General features: G+C 39.0%; 2 protein-coding genes across 2 annotated transcripts; one reads left to right on the forward strand and one right to left on the reverse strand.

The window, feature by feature from the left end:
- The first annotated feature begins 3,991 nt into the window (after positions 1 to 3,991).
- On the forward strand, positions 3,992 to 5,007 carry LOC132986195 (histone H2B 1/2). Its single transcript, XM_061052951.1, has one exon. It carries the CDS (start codon positions 4,018 to 4,020, stop codon positions 4,390 to 4,392), a length of 375 nt encoding a protein of 124 aa, XP_060908934.1. The 5' UTR covers positions 3,992 to 4,017; the 3' UTR covers positions 4,393 to 5,007.
- Positions 5,008 to 6,536: 1,529 nt separating this feature from the next.
- On the reverse strand, positions 6,537 to 13,420 carry LOC132986066 (cytochrome c oxidase assembly factor 1 homolog). The gene is made up of 5 exons (XM_061052942.1): positions 13,368 to 13,420; positions 11,561 to 11,667; positions 9,866 to 10,017; positions 7,892 to 7,968; positions 6,537 to 7,304 (listed from the first exon to the last, which is right to left on the reverse strand). The coding sequence occupies exons 2-5, from the start codon at positions 11,652 to 11,654 to the stop codon at positions 7,190 to 7,192; spliced, it is 438 nt and encodes a 145-aa protein (XP_060908925.1). The 5' UTR covers positions 11,655 to 11,667; positions 13,368 to 13,420; the 3' UTR covers positions 6,537 to 7,189.
- Between the last annotated feature and the right edge of the window lie 429 nt (positions 13,421 to 13,849).

A 13,849-nucleotide genomic window follows, 5' to 3' on the forward strand; every position in this document is an offset into this window, starting at 1 on the left:
AAAATCCATCTGATTCTATTGTTTCCTATTGGACTGACTGACTGTGTGTCGTTTTTAGGTAGTATCAATGGTAAGTTTATTACCCACATAAATGTAGGTCATCTCATCCTCTTTAATGAGAAACTAGAGAGAATACCGGCACACATGCTAGGCTACAGTACATTGCCAAAGACAGGTGCCGTTTCTCCTCGTAATTAAGCAAATTTTTAGGACAAAATAAGCCTGTTTGTTTTAGTGCTATTTCACAAATGCACTGCACGCAGCAGGCCGATCAGCTGTTTGGTCCGATTCAGGCTTTCCATGTGTAACGGGTGTGCCTGTCCTGCTGAAGTTCTAAACTTCACTGGATGCACATCTGTTACTGGTCGTGATATCTGCGTTGTGTTCTGGTGTTGCGTTGAAAGAAGAAATACTCGGACCACGATCTGCTACTGGTTTCTCATTTATTGTGAACCGTGCTGGCTGCTGCATCTGCACAAGTCAAAAAGAAATACAAAAGTCTCAGTAACATGCAGTCTCTCTCACACACGCGGGTCTCCAGTCCCCTTCTCTCAGTGAGCTTAGCGCGGACTGCTTTTTAATTTATACATGCAAATAATGCATTTTTAACAAAGGTCAAATTCTGTTTTAAACAGCATTAATGTCTTTAAATAAAATGTAACACTAAATGAAATTAAATTATTTCAATGCTAAATGCATTTGCAGCACATGAATTACAACCAGCATAATTATTTATGCAAACAGTGAACATATAAAACACACATAAAATGCACATACCTGCACAAGTCAAAAAGAAATACAAAAGTCTCAGTAACATGCAGTCTCTCTCACACACGCGGGTCTCCAGTCCCCTGTTAGCAGATAAACACAAGGGAAACCCTGTAGCACTTGGAAACATGTGTCTGCTAATAAACTTCAGAAAGTTCATTTACAAGTCTACATTTAAAACACAACTCTTCTGCATGTTCACCAACTTAAAGAGTAACCTCCAATTGCAAACTGCTGCAGTTTACATTGTCTATAACAAGAAATAGTGCTAAACCATGAGCAGAGCAAACTGTCCTTACCTTCTCTCAGTGAGTTTAGCGCGGACTGAGAGAAGCACAACACATGACGTCACGCACACTGCGACCTCTTAAAGTGACAGTACAGGTATTAACAGTTGAACTTCAGTGAGCCACAAAACACACATTAAACATGTTGAAACGAATATTTATTCAATGTTTATCAGGATTTGGTGAAGTTTCAAATAATTTTTTTTTTTTTTTTAACCTGGTTACACATGGGATTTAGAAAATTTCTGCTGTCTCCCTGTTGGCCCACTCAGTCTTGTTATTTGTCCTTGTTCTGGTTTACAGAGGTATCATTTTGTGTTAGGCTGTATGTTTTTATCACTTTTCCTGCAGAAGACCTAACAGCTGATCAGTCTGCAGCATGCAGTGCATCTGTGAAATAGTACTGACAGAAACAGGCTTTTAAGGAAAAGTATAATGTTGTCAATTTTTACTATACATCTACATTCAAGCCAACATTGTTTTTGGATCATTTTGTCCTACAAATTTGCTAAATTATGTGGAGAAACTGCACCTGTCTTTGAGCATGTATAGCCTAGCATATGTGCTGGTATTCTGTCTAGTTTCTCGTTATAGAGTATGAGATGACCAACATTTCTATGGGTAATAAACTTACCATTGATAGTACCTCATAAAACTATGCTAAAATATATACAGTTATATATGTTTATGGACTTCCTGTAGCAGTTTTGATCCACTCTAAAATAAATCATTCTTATATTCCTTTAACAAAGCTTGTCAGTGTTTTTTTTTTAAATACTGTGGAACTGATATGTAAAACAGCTGCTGTATTAGTATTAAGTTACTGTTTCAATTTCATCAGAAATACAGTAATTCTGCCATTATAACAGTGATTGGTTTTTTATTTAGTCATTCAGTCATTGGGATTTTTGAATAATTTCTTTATTTCTCTCTTACATTCTCATATTAATGTAATGTCGGTGAGAGTGCTGTTTTGATCTTTGCATAAAAGAGGATACAAGGCTGAAGTTTGCTGACTACAAGTTGACCAATAATATAATTTCTATCTGTAGGAGGGTAAAATATTTCTTACATTTGTTGCAGACAAATGCTGTAAGAAAACAAACATCCTATCACTCACTTTAATGTTAACAGAGTGCAATACTTTGGTTCCGATGCAATATTTACTCTGCCACATAACTATAAGTAATGCTGTCAAATAAATGAAGTGGAGTGGGCATAGCAAAGTAGCAGACAACTGAAATACTTGAGAAAAGAACAAGTTCCTCAAAATTGTACTTTAGTACAGTACTTAAGAAAATGCACTTCATCAATGTGGGAGGGCCACTTCACATTGAAGTACTACAAAAAAGTAGAATATATATATATAAGAGACCCCTGTTCTACTTAGCCACACAAGTATAGAAGTAAAATATTTTTTTTAAGTTGGCGTGTTCTTAAATCTGAAGTGACTTTCCCACTCTCTACTCCCACCTAATGGTAAAAATATTTTTGCACCATTCTAGCACCAGTGGAAGTGGTGGCCCACATAAAGAAGCAGAAAGATGGGGTCCTCACAAAGATAGAGATACATGTAGGTGTGTGTGTGTGATTCGCTGAGTATTGCTGTGTGTGTGTGAGAGTGAGATAAAATGTGTGTGTTGTTAAATTAGGTGATTTGTGACTGGGACAAGTGGAGAGAAAAAATAAAAAATAAAATAAGAAATAAGTAGAAAAGTGGGCTTTAACTTAACAAGTGCCTTGGTCACCACGTGCTTGTACCTCAGTTAAACATTTTGCTTACGGGTGATATGTTGGACGCTCTTGCCGCAGACTTTGAATTTTTGCAAATAGATGTGCCTAAACATGCACAGGACACTTGGAAAACACACTAAAGAGCATATAAAACCAGAAAAGGCATTATATGACCCCTTTAAAATGACTCTTTTCAGTAAGTGATTCAGTTCAGTTTGTTCACCCATAACATTTGGTCTTTTTGAACGAATCGTTTACGAACGACACATCACTAATTACAATAAAGACCAGCACACAACCTTCCCATTACAGGTGTAAGGATGCTAAAATCCTATTCTGAAGAGAAATGCTCCACACCTTTGTGTCTGCTGGTTCAATTCTACTAAGAGGTGCAGAGACCAGCAGAGAAACGGGGGACATTCACTTAGTATTTTTCAAAATTAGTTTAAAATGAAGGTCCTGAATTGACAATTTTTTTGCGACAGTCAAATGGAAGGCGCTAAGTCAATTAACTAATTGTATTAAAGGAATATGAAACAGAATGCTCTCCATCATGGACAACACCCACCACCCTCTGCACAGCACCTTCACCTGGCAGAGGAGTGTGTTCAGTGGCAGACTGCTGTCACAATCCTGTTCCACAGACAGGCTCAAGAACTCTTCCCCTGGCCATACGTCTGTACAACACCTCACGTTTATGGCAGGGGGAAAGCACACAGTGACTCTTGGACTAAATCTTCCGTTTTCCATTTCCCATCTGCACAGCTGTCCCAAGAGTCAGCCTCTGGTTGGACACTTTAATGCTAACCTCACAATTATTTAAATCGCACCTTCAATGTTTGCACTGACTGTTATTTAATGTCTGTTTATTGATAATTTTCTTCTTTTTAAACATTGCTAAAAATATTTTGACTCATCTAGGGGTATTCTTAAATCTTTTTTCGGGTTAATATATAGGCCTATGTATGGGAGGGGGCGTCGGTTTTGTGGTTAATTTGTAACAGTTTTAAGGTGTAGACTTAAGGTGTAAATTTACACTTTCATTTTGGACGTTTTCTCTCAGATTATATCTGTAAACCAGTTTAGACGAAGGCAGATTACCATAGAAACAGGAAACCATATGTCAGCATGTCAACCAATCACAGGCGAGAGACAACACAGTAGTATTTGCATACAGACTATATAAGAACAGGAGCTCGCTCAGCGTAGGTTGCAGTTCCGCATCATCATGCCTGAACCAGCAAAATCCGCCCCCAAAAAGGGCTCGAAGAAAGCCGTCTCCAAGACCGTTAGCAAGACCGGCAAGAAGAGGAGAAAGACCAGGAAGGAGAGCTATGCCATCTACGTGTACAAGGTCCTGAAGCAGGTTCACCCCGACACCGGGATCTCCTCCAAGGCTATGGGCATCATGAACTCCTTCGTGAGTGATATCTTTGAGCGTATCGCCGGGGAGGCTTCCCGTCTGGCTCACTACAACAAGCGCTCCACCATCACCTCCAGGGAGATCCAGACTGCTGTCCGTCTGCTGCTACCCGGAGAGCTGGCTAAGCACGCCGTGTCTGAGGGCACCAAGGCTGTCACAAAGTACACCAGCTCCAAGTAAACCCGCTTCTCTGCCAAGCAAACCCAACGGCTCTTTTAAGAGCCACCCACTTGGTCTGAAGAGTAAATGTTCCGCTTCAGTGTCGTACTGTAAAACTGTTGCGTTAATATGATGTTACGCAGATAATGATTTTGACTGCGTGTTTGTCACTACCTAGACAATATTCACAGGAGACTCCTTATGATCTATTAGGACCAATTTTTCTGAAACACCTGGATGTATGAACTTGTGAACAAAGTTGAGGCTGCATGCAGCATCGAGCTGTCTAAAGACTGGCTGATGGTAGAAATCAAGTGCACTCCTACCAGAGTACAGTCATTAATGTTTGTGTCTGATGCACTGTTTATGTAAGGTGTTTCAAATGAAAGCTGTATCTTGAAAGTCTAAAGAGAATGTGAAGATACTAAATTGATTTTCAAATAAATCAATCTGAACATAACAGTCTGTCTTTGTCATGGAAGCAGGTAACATTTGTTTTTAACCTTTTTTTTGGTGTGTACCAGGATGTAAACATGCTTCCCCAGTAAAAATGGGAGTGGACTGTCGATGAAATTGCATGCTTTAACACAAACTTTCTCATGTATAATTTTAAAAATTAAAACATTTATTACTGTGGATGTCATGTAATTTTCATGATTTCACCAAACTCATCTTCATGTGGATATCCATGAGTCACCTCAATTCAGAAAAATCTGGAATTAATCCAGTAGAAGTCTAAAAATGGACTATGAGCCTGGTGGGATAGCTAAGGGCCCTGAGCTATCCCACCAGGCTCATAGTGATAGGGATAGCTCAGGGCGTGTGCCCTTAGCTATCTGAAGGTTGGGGGTGGCAGGGAACATGCAGACCAATGCACCGAAACACAACCAAAAAATCTACAGTTTATGTATTGTCATTTATCTGTGTGTGTGCATCATGTGACATTGGTCTACTTGGTTATGGAGGGTTACTTTGCTGGTGATCTTGATTCAGTCGCAGGATGTATGACATGGGGGTGTTAAATGTTGTGCTAAATTCTGTTATGGTTTTCTGGAGGACAGGGTAGTTTCTCACAGATAGGTATTTCAGGGTTATGGTTTGGTGTCTTTGATCTCGCTGGTTCAGGAATTCATGCGTCGTTCACAGGCTTTTCAGATGGGAGGGGCGACGTATACGGCCAGTATGTAAATTCACTGTGTCGTCCCACGGCTCTGATTGGTTGAGCTGCTTTATGGGTTTAGAGTGGATCTTTACGGTACATCATGTTTCCATGGCAACATGTCTTGCAGTTTCAAGACTACAGGAGCAAAAGGAAGAAGAGGCGCTGTTGAACAAACTTTTGCAACAAAATGAACAGGCATTTAAAGTAGATTTAAAAAAAAAAAAGACACTTTATTAAACAACTTTGTAAGCCTAGCCTACTTCATGATGAAACAAAGGTCAGACCAGCTGTCTTGTCAATAGTCAGGTTCAGGTTACTTCATTTGTACCCGTAAGTAGATTCATTCGCAGCCAGCAGCCATCTGTTTATAGAAATTGATTTTGGAGCCATGCTTTGTCTCAAACTTTGGTTGTACAGATTTCCAATAATGACTGAGCAAAAAGTAGCCTGCAACAAGAAATACCACCACAATACCATAATAAAAACATATCTCTGTAGGCCAATTTAGACTCATTTCTACATTATGTTCACTACCACAAGCTCAAAGAACTCAGTTGCTTATCTTTGTAGGCTATGTGTTGTGCTTTAGGAGGAGGAAACATACTTTCTTTTTGGAAGTGGTGACTATCTTGGTCACCAGGAAAGAGGATGTGGTCAAAGTCTCAAAGAAACCCTCTGTGCCTCTTTTAAACACACAGTTCATCAGACATAATGTAGATGTCTAAAGGTCACTTGTTTTGCCGGCAAGCTTAGAGCTAAATATTAACAATAGCAATGCAGCAGTTTTAATGGGATAGTATACAGACCGGCATTAAAAGCTTTAGAAACCACCAGATGTCACGTTGAGTTTAAAGCCCCAATGATTCAAAAAGATTCATCAGCACTTCAATTATCAAAGAGGGCACAAACATTGAATGATAAAAGTTGAAACTCCGTCTACTAATTGTCGCATAATGTCAAACATCACACCTTGAATTAATTAAAAACATAAATAACGAAACAGTCAGAATCAAATAATTTAATAGACAATTCAGATGAGTGTTTGTAAAAGGAGCATCATGAGTACCTGCTCACACTCCAAAATGCTGCAGAGGTCAAAGAAATGTCCTTTAGTATATACACCTGCATCATGAGGTGAATTAGACCTCAACACAGGATGTCTTCTTCTCTCACTCGGTACGTTTACACGCACAAGTCTACACATCTGTACATTTCCTATATACTCCACACTTTATGGTTCAAATGTGAGCACGCTATCCCAACTTAAGGTGATATCCGAAGACAGATGGTGTTTTACCTGCTTTTTGTAAAGTGTATCGAGATAACACTTATTATGAATTGACGCTATACAAATAAAGATTGATTGATTGATGGATTGATGAAAAGGTGACATTTGCTGTGTTAAGCATTTATGCTGCAAGACTTTTAGATCAAAGCCTGGCGCAGGAACTGAGGAGCATGCTCAGAATGAATAGTCTAGTTTGGGTCCTAATGAGGTGTTTACATGTAGAGTATCAACCCCCAAAAGCGGGATCTAGGTGTGTTAGTGTAACTTAGAGAAATTTTATTACAATTTCAAAAGTAATACAAAAATACAAAATAAATCATTTTCTTCTAACTGCATGTAATCGTACTGAGTGTCCTTTTTAGATTCAGTCATTGCCAGTGGCCTGTGTCCAGGCCCTGTGTGTCGTCTGCAGCTGATGGAGGACTCAGCAGGTCGATGGTCTGTCCTTCTCGGAGCCTCAGAACTGCCTGTTTCAGTCTCCACCTGCAGGAGGGACAGACAGGTCAGACAGGTCAGACAGGATGTCGGAGAGCTCTGCAAATTCTATTCTTACAATGTCATATTTACATGTACCTTCAAAATAAAGTGTGTCAGATAGAAATTGGAGTCGAGTCTGTTAGAGTACAACATATCCCAAGTCTTCTCATTACCCTCACATTTCTTACCTGCATGGGTTTCTAGAAGTTGTATTGGCAGATCAAATGTATCCCCACATACTGAACTGATGTGGTAACAGTTCATTTTGCATATAGACATGAACCTGATAGATATGGTATGAAAGATTCTTAATTAAGTGCTACAGCTGCTAGTCTCTGGAGATGGCTTAATTGTTCAGATTGTGTCCACAGTGCAGTTTGTTTTGTGTGTGATGGAATTTCTTTAAATACGTGTGGATGAATTGTTGAAGACTTGTTCACAGATTTCATAATGTAAAATACTCATTTTAAAATAACATGAATCTGCAAGCTTGAGTCTTGGGCTGTACCTGACTCAGAATATTCTCTACAGATTTGACACTTATGTTTAAGAATACATTGCACTAAACCCTTAAGAATTCAGAAAGTACTCACCTGTTGGTGTCAGAATCTCTGATTGAAGAAGTGTACAGATAACCTCCGTTTTTGGACCCGGTCACAGGAATCTTTATCTGCAACACAAACCACACCAAAATGTACGTGTACAAGTGCTTGGGCCGATTGTTAAAGGTGAAGACACCATGGTGATGTGGCGCACGAGCTGCAACATTAATCAACATCAAGCTTACAAAAGACGTGTAAATGTGCAGGTGTTTGTTAGAAATGCACTCTGCGGAGCTGCTTAGGAGATTCGTAATGTTAAAAAAATGTTTTTTTAAATGACTTGAAGCACTCTTATTCTCACTCATTTAGAAGCCTTCATATGTGTTTGAGGGGGGTAGAAACTGAAATATTACTAATAACTTAGGGCTGGGGGGCACCGGTAGCCTATTGGTTAGTGCAGGCTCCCCATGTACATAGTCTATAAGTCCTCGAAGCCTGTAGCCAGGGTTCGAATCCGGCCTGTGGCTCCTTTTCCACATATCAATTCCCCACTCTCTCCCCAATATCTGACTCTATTCACTCTCCTGGCTCTCAATAAATGTTTAAAAAGCCCCAAAATAAAAACAAGTATAAAGTGTCCTATAAACCTGATTTTACAGAACTCTTGCAAGGTCAACTGAGCCATCAGGGAGTTTTATAAAAGTGCAGTGTTGTACTTTTCCATCATAGCTGGAGCAGGGAGTCGTGATAGCAGCGTAACTAAAATGCGCATAAAGGTATAAAATAGCTTGTGATACAGCCAGTGTTAATCTCGTCAATTAAATAAATGACGAAAATATTCGTTGACAAAGGTCTTTTTAAATTAGTCAACTATGACGTTAGAGAAGAAACTCTGCTATTTGACGATTTGATAAATAATATAACTTCATCATCTAATTGACGACAATGTGACGAAACGAAAACTACATTTCAAGTGAGGATTGATAAAGAAGCGTTAAACCCCCTCAGCTGTTCTAAAATCATTGTAAACCATAGCAGACTTCATCAAAGGTGTGCGTGTGTGGTGAGTGCAACAATGTGCAGCCTCTCGCCTCTCGCCTGCAGGTCCGTGAAGCCCCGCCCCCTGGAGCTTCTGCTGCATTCATGTGATGTCGGAAACATCGGGAAAAAGAGATTCCGAGTTGTAAAATGCACATGAACACCTCCTGAAGTCGGACCAACAACTCGGAAACTCAGAAAAGAATGAGGTGCCCGACTTCCTGACTTTACGTCAGAATCGTCATCAAATGGGGGTCAAAATATTTTTTGTTAATGTTAACATACTTTTTATTAATTCACGTATTGCACATTAACTCTTTTTTAAATCAAATATGACTTTTAACAGTCACATTTCACTGATCTTCTTTGTAGCATCAACACTTGTTTGTACAACATTCCAACTTTCCGAACTGAAATCACGTGAACACACTGAAGTCGGAAGAACGACTTCCCAACTCGGAAACTTGGACCATCCGAGCAGCACCTGAATGCAGCATAAGTGAGCTTCTAATAATCAAAATAAAAGCTTGCGTCTGATTTTGTTCATTTTCGTCAGGAGACTATAACTATGACTAAATTAGAAAATGGTGTGAACATTAACACTGGATACAGCCCCTCATTAAATACCATCCTGCTGGTGCCATATTGTCGCCGACTTGAAACTCTCCAGTGTCTTTAAGGTTTTTTCAATTGGAACAAACTCTTAACTTTTGTTGGCACAAATTGACATTTTGTCTGCTTTGAAAGAGATCTCTGACATTACTGTAGCTCAGTTACTGAATGGAAAAACACCAAGGTAAAGCTAAAAGTTAACCTGGGATTAATGCAGCAATGATCAAACTCAGACGTCTTAAAAGAAATTACAAGGACAAGGGAGCCAAAAAAAACCCACTTGCAATGAGACACACAGGGACACCAATGAAGGGCTGGTTAATGCTTAAATATAACACACAAATAATACTAAGCTGACTTTATGAACCACAGTACCTGTGAAGCGTGCAGGTCTACTCGGTTATGTCTGTCAGTTAGATGGATGTTGTGGACTTTTAAAGGCGGGGCCCCCAGGCTCTCCATGGCAACCGGACAATCTTCTAATTTCTGTAGAGCCATTTGGTGATAGTCCGACTCACTGAATCTCTCTAATACAAAGTGGACAGAGAAGTACAAAAATTTTAAATTAACATTTATGACAGAGAGCGTTTCAAGTGTTGGTTGAGGAAAAAAACGTGAGCCGACTCGATGTCTCATCAGTAGTGTGGAAACCTGCAGGCAGAACTTTTTCAAACCTTCACACAGAGCTCAGAGCTATGTCTTCAGAACATACGCAAGGTGAAGTCTTTGAGCGATGCATTTTCACACATGCTTGAATGTGCAACAAGTGAGGCTAAATATGTGTCAAAAGCATGAGCTCAAGATTTTTAAAAAGTAAATCAACAAATGAGTTTGACACACTTTGAGAGTTCCTGACTACCCTGAAGTCATCAGAAAGGAGAACTCCGACCTCCATTCAAGAAAAGTTTCACAAGTTTTCTTCTCCTCTTGATGACAGACCTGACAAAGCTTGACTTTTTACTTTTCACAAATCTGCATCATGGTGTTGTTATTTCTGCAAACGTTAAGTTTATTTCATGGCAAAATGCTGCTGAAGTAAGCCTGAGTGAAGCCTTTCTGAAATTTACTATTTACAGTTAAACTGAGGTTCACCAGAAACAGATGAACTTTTGCTGCGACACAAAGACACTAGTTGGTCTCCATCAAAAAAATCTCAACCGGGGGATTTTATTAACCAAGAAATGATGTGTAATTGGTGACGATCCCTGGTGTGAATATTTATTTTTCTTTTGATGTGAACTCCCCTTAGTGATCCTGTACCCAAACTCACTGGAACAACATGAGCGGAATATTTTCTCCACTTTTGGTCTGAAATAAATCCACCTTTTTCCATAGTTAAGTTAATGTCATAACCTTCTAATCTACCCGAATGTCCTTATTTATTTATTTTTTAATTAATGCAGGTTTGTATTCAAACAGGAAGTAAAGTACCCTCAGTCTGAAGTGAGTAAAATAATTCAAAATAAAAGCCTATTAAAAACGTTTTAAATACAAAATAATGAAATTTCAAAGAAGCAATAAATAAAGATTAACTAATGAAATCCATCGATTAAAAATTGTTTGTTTGACAAGCCTTAAAAAGGATGCATACTTATCACTTTGCATTGTCATTTGTATTGGTTCCATGCCGCTGAAATATTACATCAAAAACCGTCATACACTCTACAAGACAAAAAAATCAGAGCAATAAATTCTTTAAGAAGGGAAGAAATTAGTCATTCTTGTCGGTTCAACGGTGAAGTAACGATGGGAAAGTGATATCATGAACCTTAATTTGAATTTACACATCTGGGGATTTTTCTTCTATCTGACAGTTGTTCTTCCTGCATTTGTTTCTGCAGCTGTTGGATTTTAATCTATAGTGGCATCTATGCGTTTAAAGTTTGTCATAATTTTCAACAGTTCGATAGTTTGCTTCGATAGAGTTTGTTAAATATAACGATCCGCTGACAGCAGACTCGGTGGGATTGTTTAACGTGATCTTTAAAGTCAGGGTTAGTAATTCCAGGTAACCTGACAGATACCCTGGGTGTGTTGAACTCGCTTCATAGTATAAGCACCTGTACTCACTCTGCTGAAGGTAGTACATGGTGCCCATCCCTCCTCCGGTCAGCAGGGTGGTGAAGATGGTGAGCTGCTGCAGGTGACTCGTGGAAACCCTCATCTTTGCTTCCTTCCTGCACAGACAGAAACAACTCTTTATAATTTATACAATGTTCTTTTTGACACACTAACAACTCTAGAAGAGTGAATAACAAAGAAAACTCACAACAGGACAATTACAAGTCTGACTGATTGATTGCTTTCCTTCCCCAACACTTGCAGCCTTATGTTGATGCCTCATATTTCTCTTTGCCTGTGGCCTCCAAATTACTAAAAACGCCATTCAGGGGATTCGGCTGAAAGTGTTAACACGGTCACCGTGTAAACCGTAACACCGGTGTTATACCGAAAAATGCATGCCTGTCGAGAATTGCATGCACCTTGCAGGATAATGCAAATTATGGCAGAAACAATTTCTACACTGCTGTATTTAATATGCACCCTTCATTTACTCTACAAACACTTCAGAGTCTAACACTGTTTGCAGGTCATATTTACATTCTAACACTTCCGCGAGGTGCATGCAATTATTGGCAGGGATGCATTTCTCGATATAACACCTGCCTGCATCATTCTGGCTTTAACCAGCCCATATCCACTGCGGTCAAGCCAGCCGCTCCTCGCTTTTACATGGTGAAGTGAGCCGCCCCTAAATTTTAAGTTCCCACGTATTCTGATCTTTATGGTAAATGCTCCGGACTCCAGAGCGAGCAGAGAGAGAGAGCGATGAAGTGAAGTGCTAAATGCCTAGGTCTTACCATAAAACTGACTATGAGATATACGTGTATGAAACGGGAGCAAACAAAATACTGTTCAGGAAATAGCTTCGGAGGTCGGTGAAATTAGTTTGAGAATAATACTGCGAGTCTGCGATAACTTCCGTTTTTCAAAATAAGGTGTTTTCCTGGGAAAAAAATATAAAAATATATGTTCTTCCATAAGTAGACAATGATTCTGATATGGGTGGACTTAGTACTTCCTAGACTACGTGCGCAAGTAATATGAAGTACTTTTACTGTGTACTTTTTGAGAAATCCACTGTCAAAGTCCCTTATAAATCACTATAATGAGTCTTTTTTCTGACTTTGATGTCTTGTAAAAAATAATTCTTCCATAAGTAGAAAATGATTCTGATATAGTTGGACTTACTACGTCCCATAAAAAAGACTCATTATAGTGATTTATAAAGGACTTTGTCAATGGATTTTTCAAAAAGTACACAGTAAAAGTACTTCATATTACTTGTGCACGTAGTCTAGGACGTACTAAGTCCAACCATATCAGAATCATTTTCTACTTATGGAAGATTTTATTTTTGTCTGGAAAAGGAGATTAATAACGGGTCAAAATCGCTCTCTCTGTCTGTTACTCCTGCTCACTCTGCAGTCCGGAGCATTTACCATAAAGATCAGAATACGTGGGCACTTAAAATTTAGGGGCGGCTCACTTCACCATGTAAACTCGAGGAGCGGCTGGCTTGACCGCAGTCCATATCCTCGCTGTGCTCATATTCAGTAACTTCGTGAGGTACACAACTTATAGAAATAGATCGGTCATGTGTTTATAGATATTAATACCTATACGTGGCTTTTTCAAGAATGTCACTCTTTCTGTCGTCCTTCAAATGAGGAGGTAAGAGAGGGCAAAGAGTGACACCATAGCAGCCGTAAGCGTATTAAAAATGTTAAAATGAAAGCGTTAACACCTGTAAACTACGAGAAACAATTAATCTAACACAGATACATTAATACAGAATGAAAGCAAATAATGTCACCTTTCAATCGTCTCTTTTTGCTCCTCAACATGCGCATTCTTCTTCTTCTTCTTTTCTTGTTCTTCTTCTTCTGTGGTTAATTGACGGTTAACAAACAGCTTTGTTCTGCTTTATCGCCACCTCCCGGACAGGAGAGTGTATTACAGTTCATCGCAGTCTTTTTTTAACTCCATGCAGCGAGGTAAATATGCCTACATCGCTTTGTTTTATGGTTTAGATCCTAACAGCTGTTCTTTTTTTGATACACATTAATTTTATTTTGCTTATTAATGCTCTATTTCGGAAGATAAATCCACCAATTTAACTATAAATCACTATTTGCAGTGTTATTGAAAAGGTGAGAAAGTGTGATTTGGTGATAGATTATATCAGATAGATATACTTTTTTGATCATGAGGAACATTCAAATTGATGTGATTGAATTGACGTGAATTCAGAAAGATCACACTAATTACTATTGTAGAAAGTACATTTTCTTGACA

Source organism: Labrus mixtus, chromosome 2, assembly GCF_963584025.1.
Source record: "Labrus mixtus chromosome 2, fLabMix1.1, whole genome shotgun sequence".
Taxonomy (NCBI): Eukaryota; Metazoa; Chordata; class Actinopteri; order Labriformes; family Labridae; genus Labrus; species Labrus mixtus.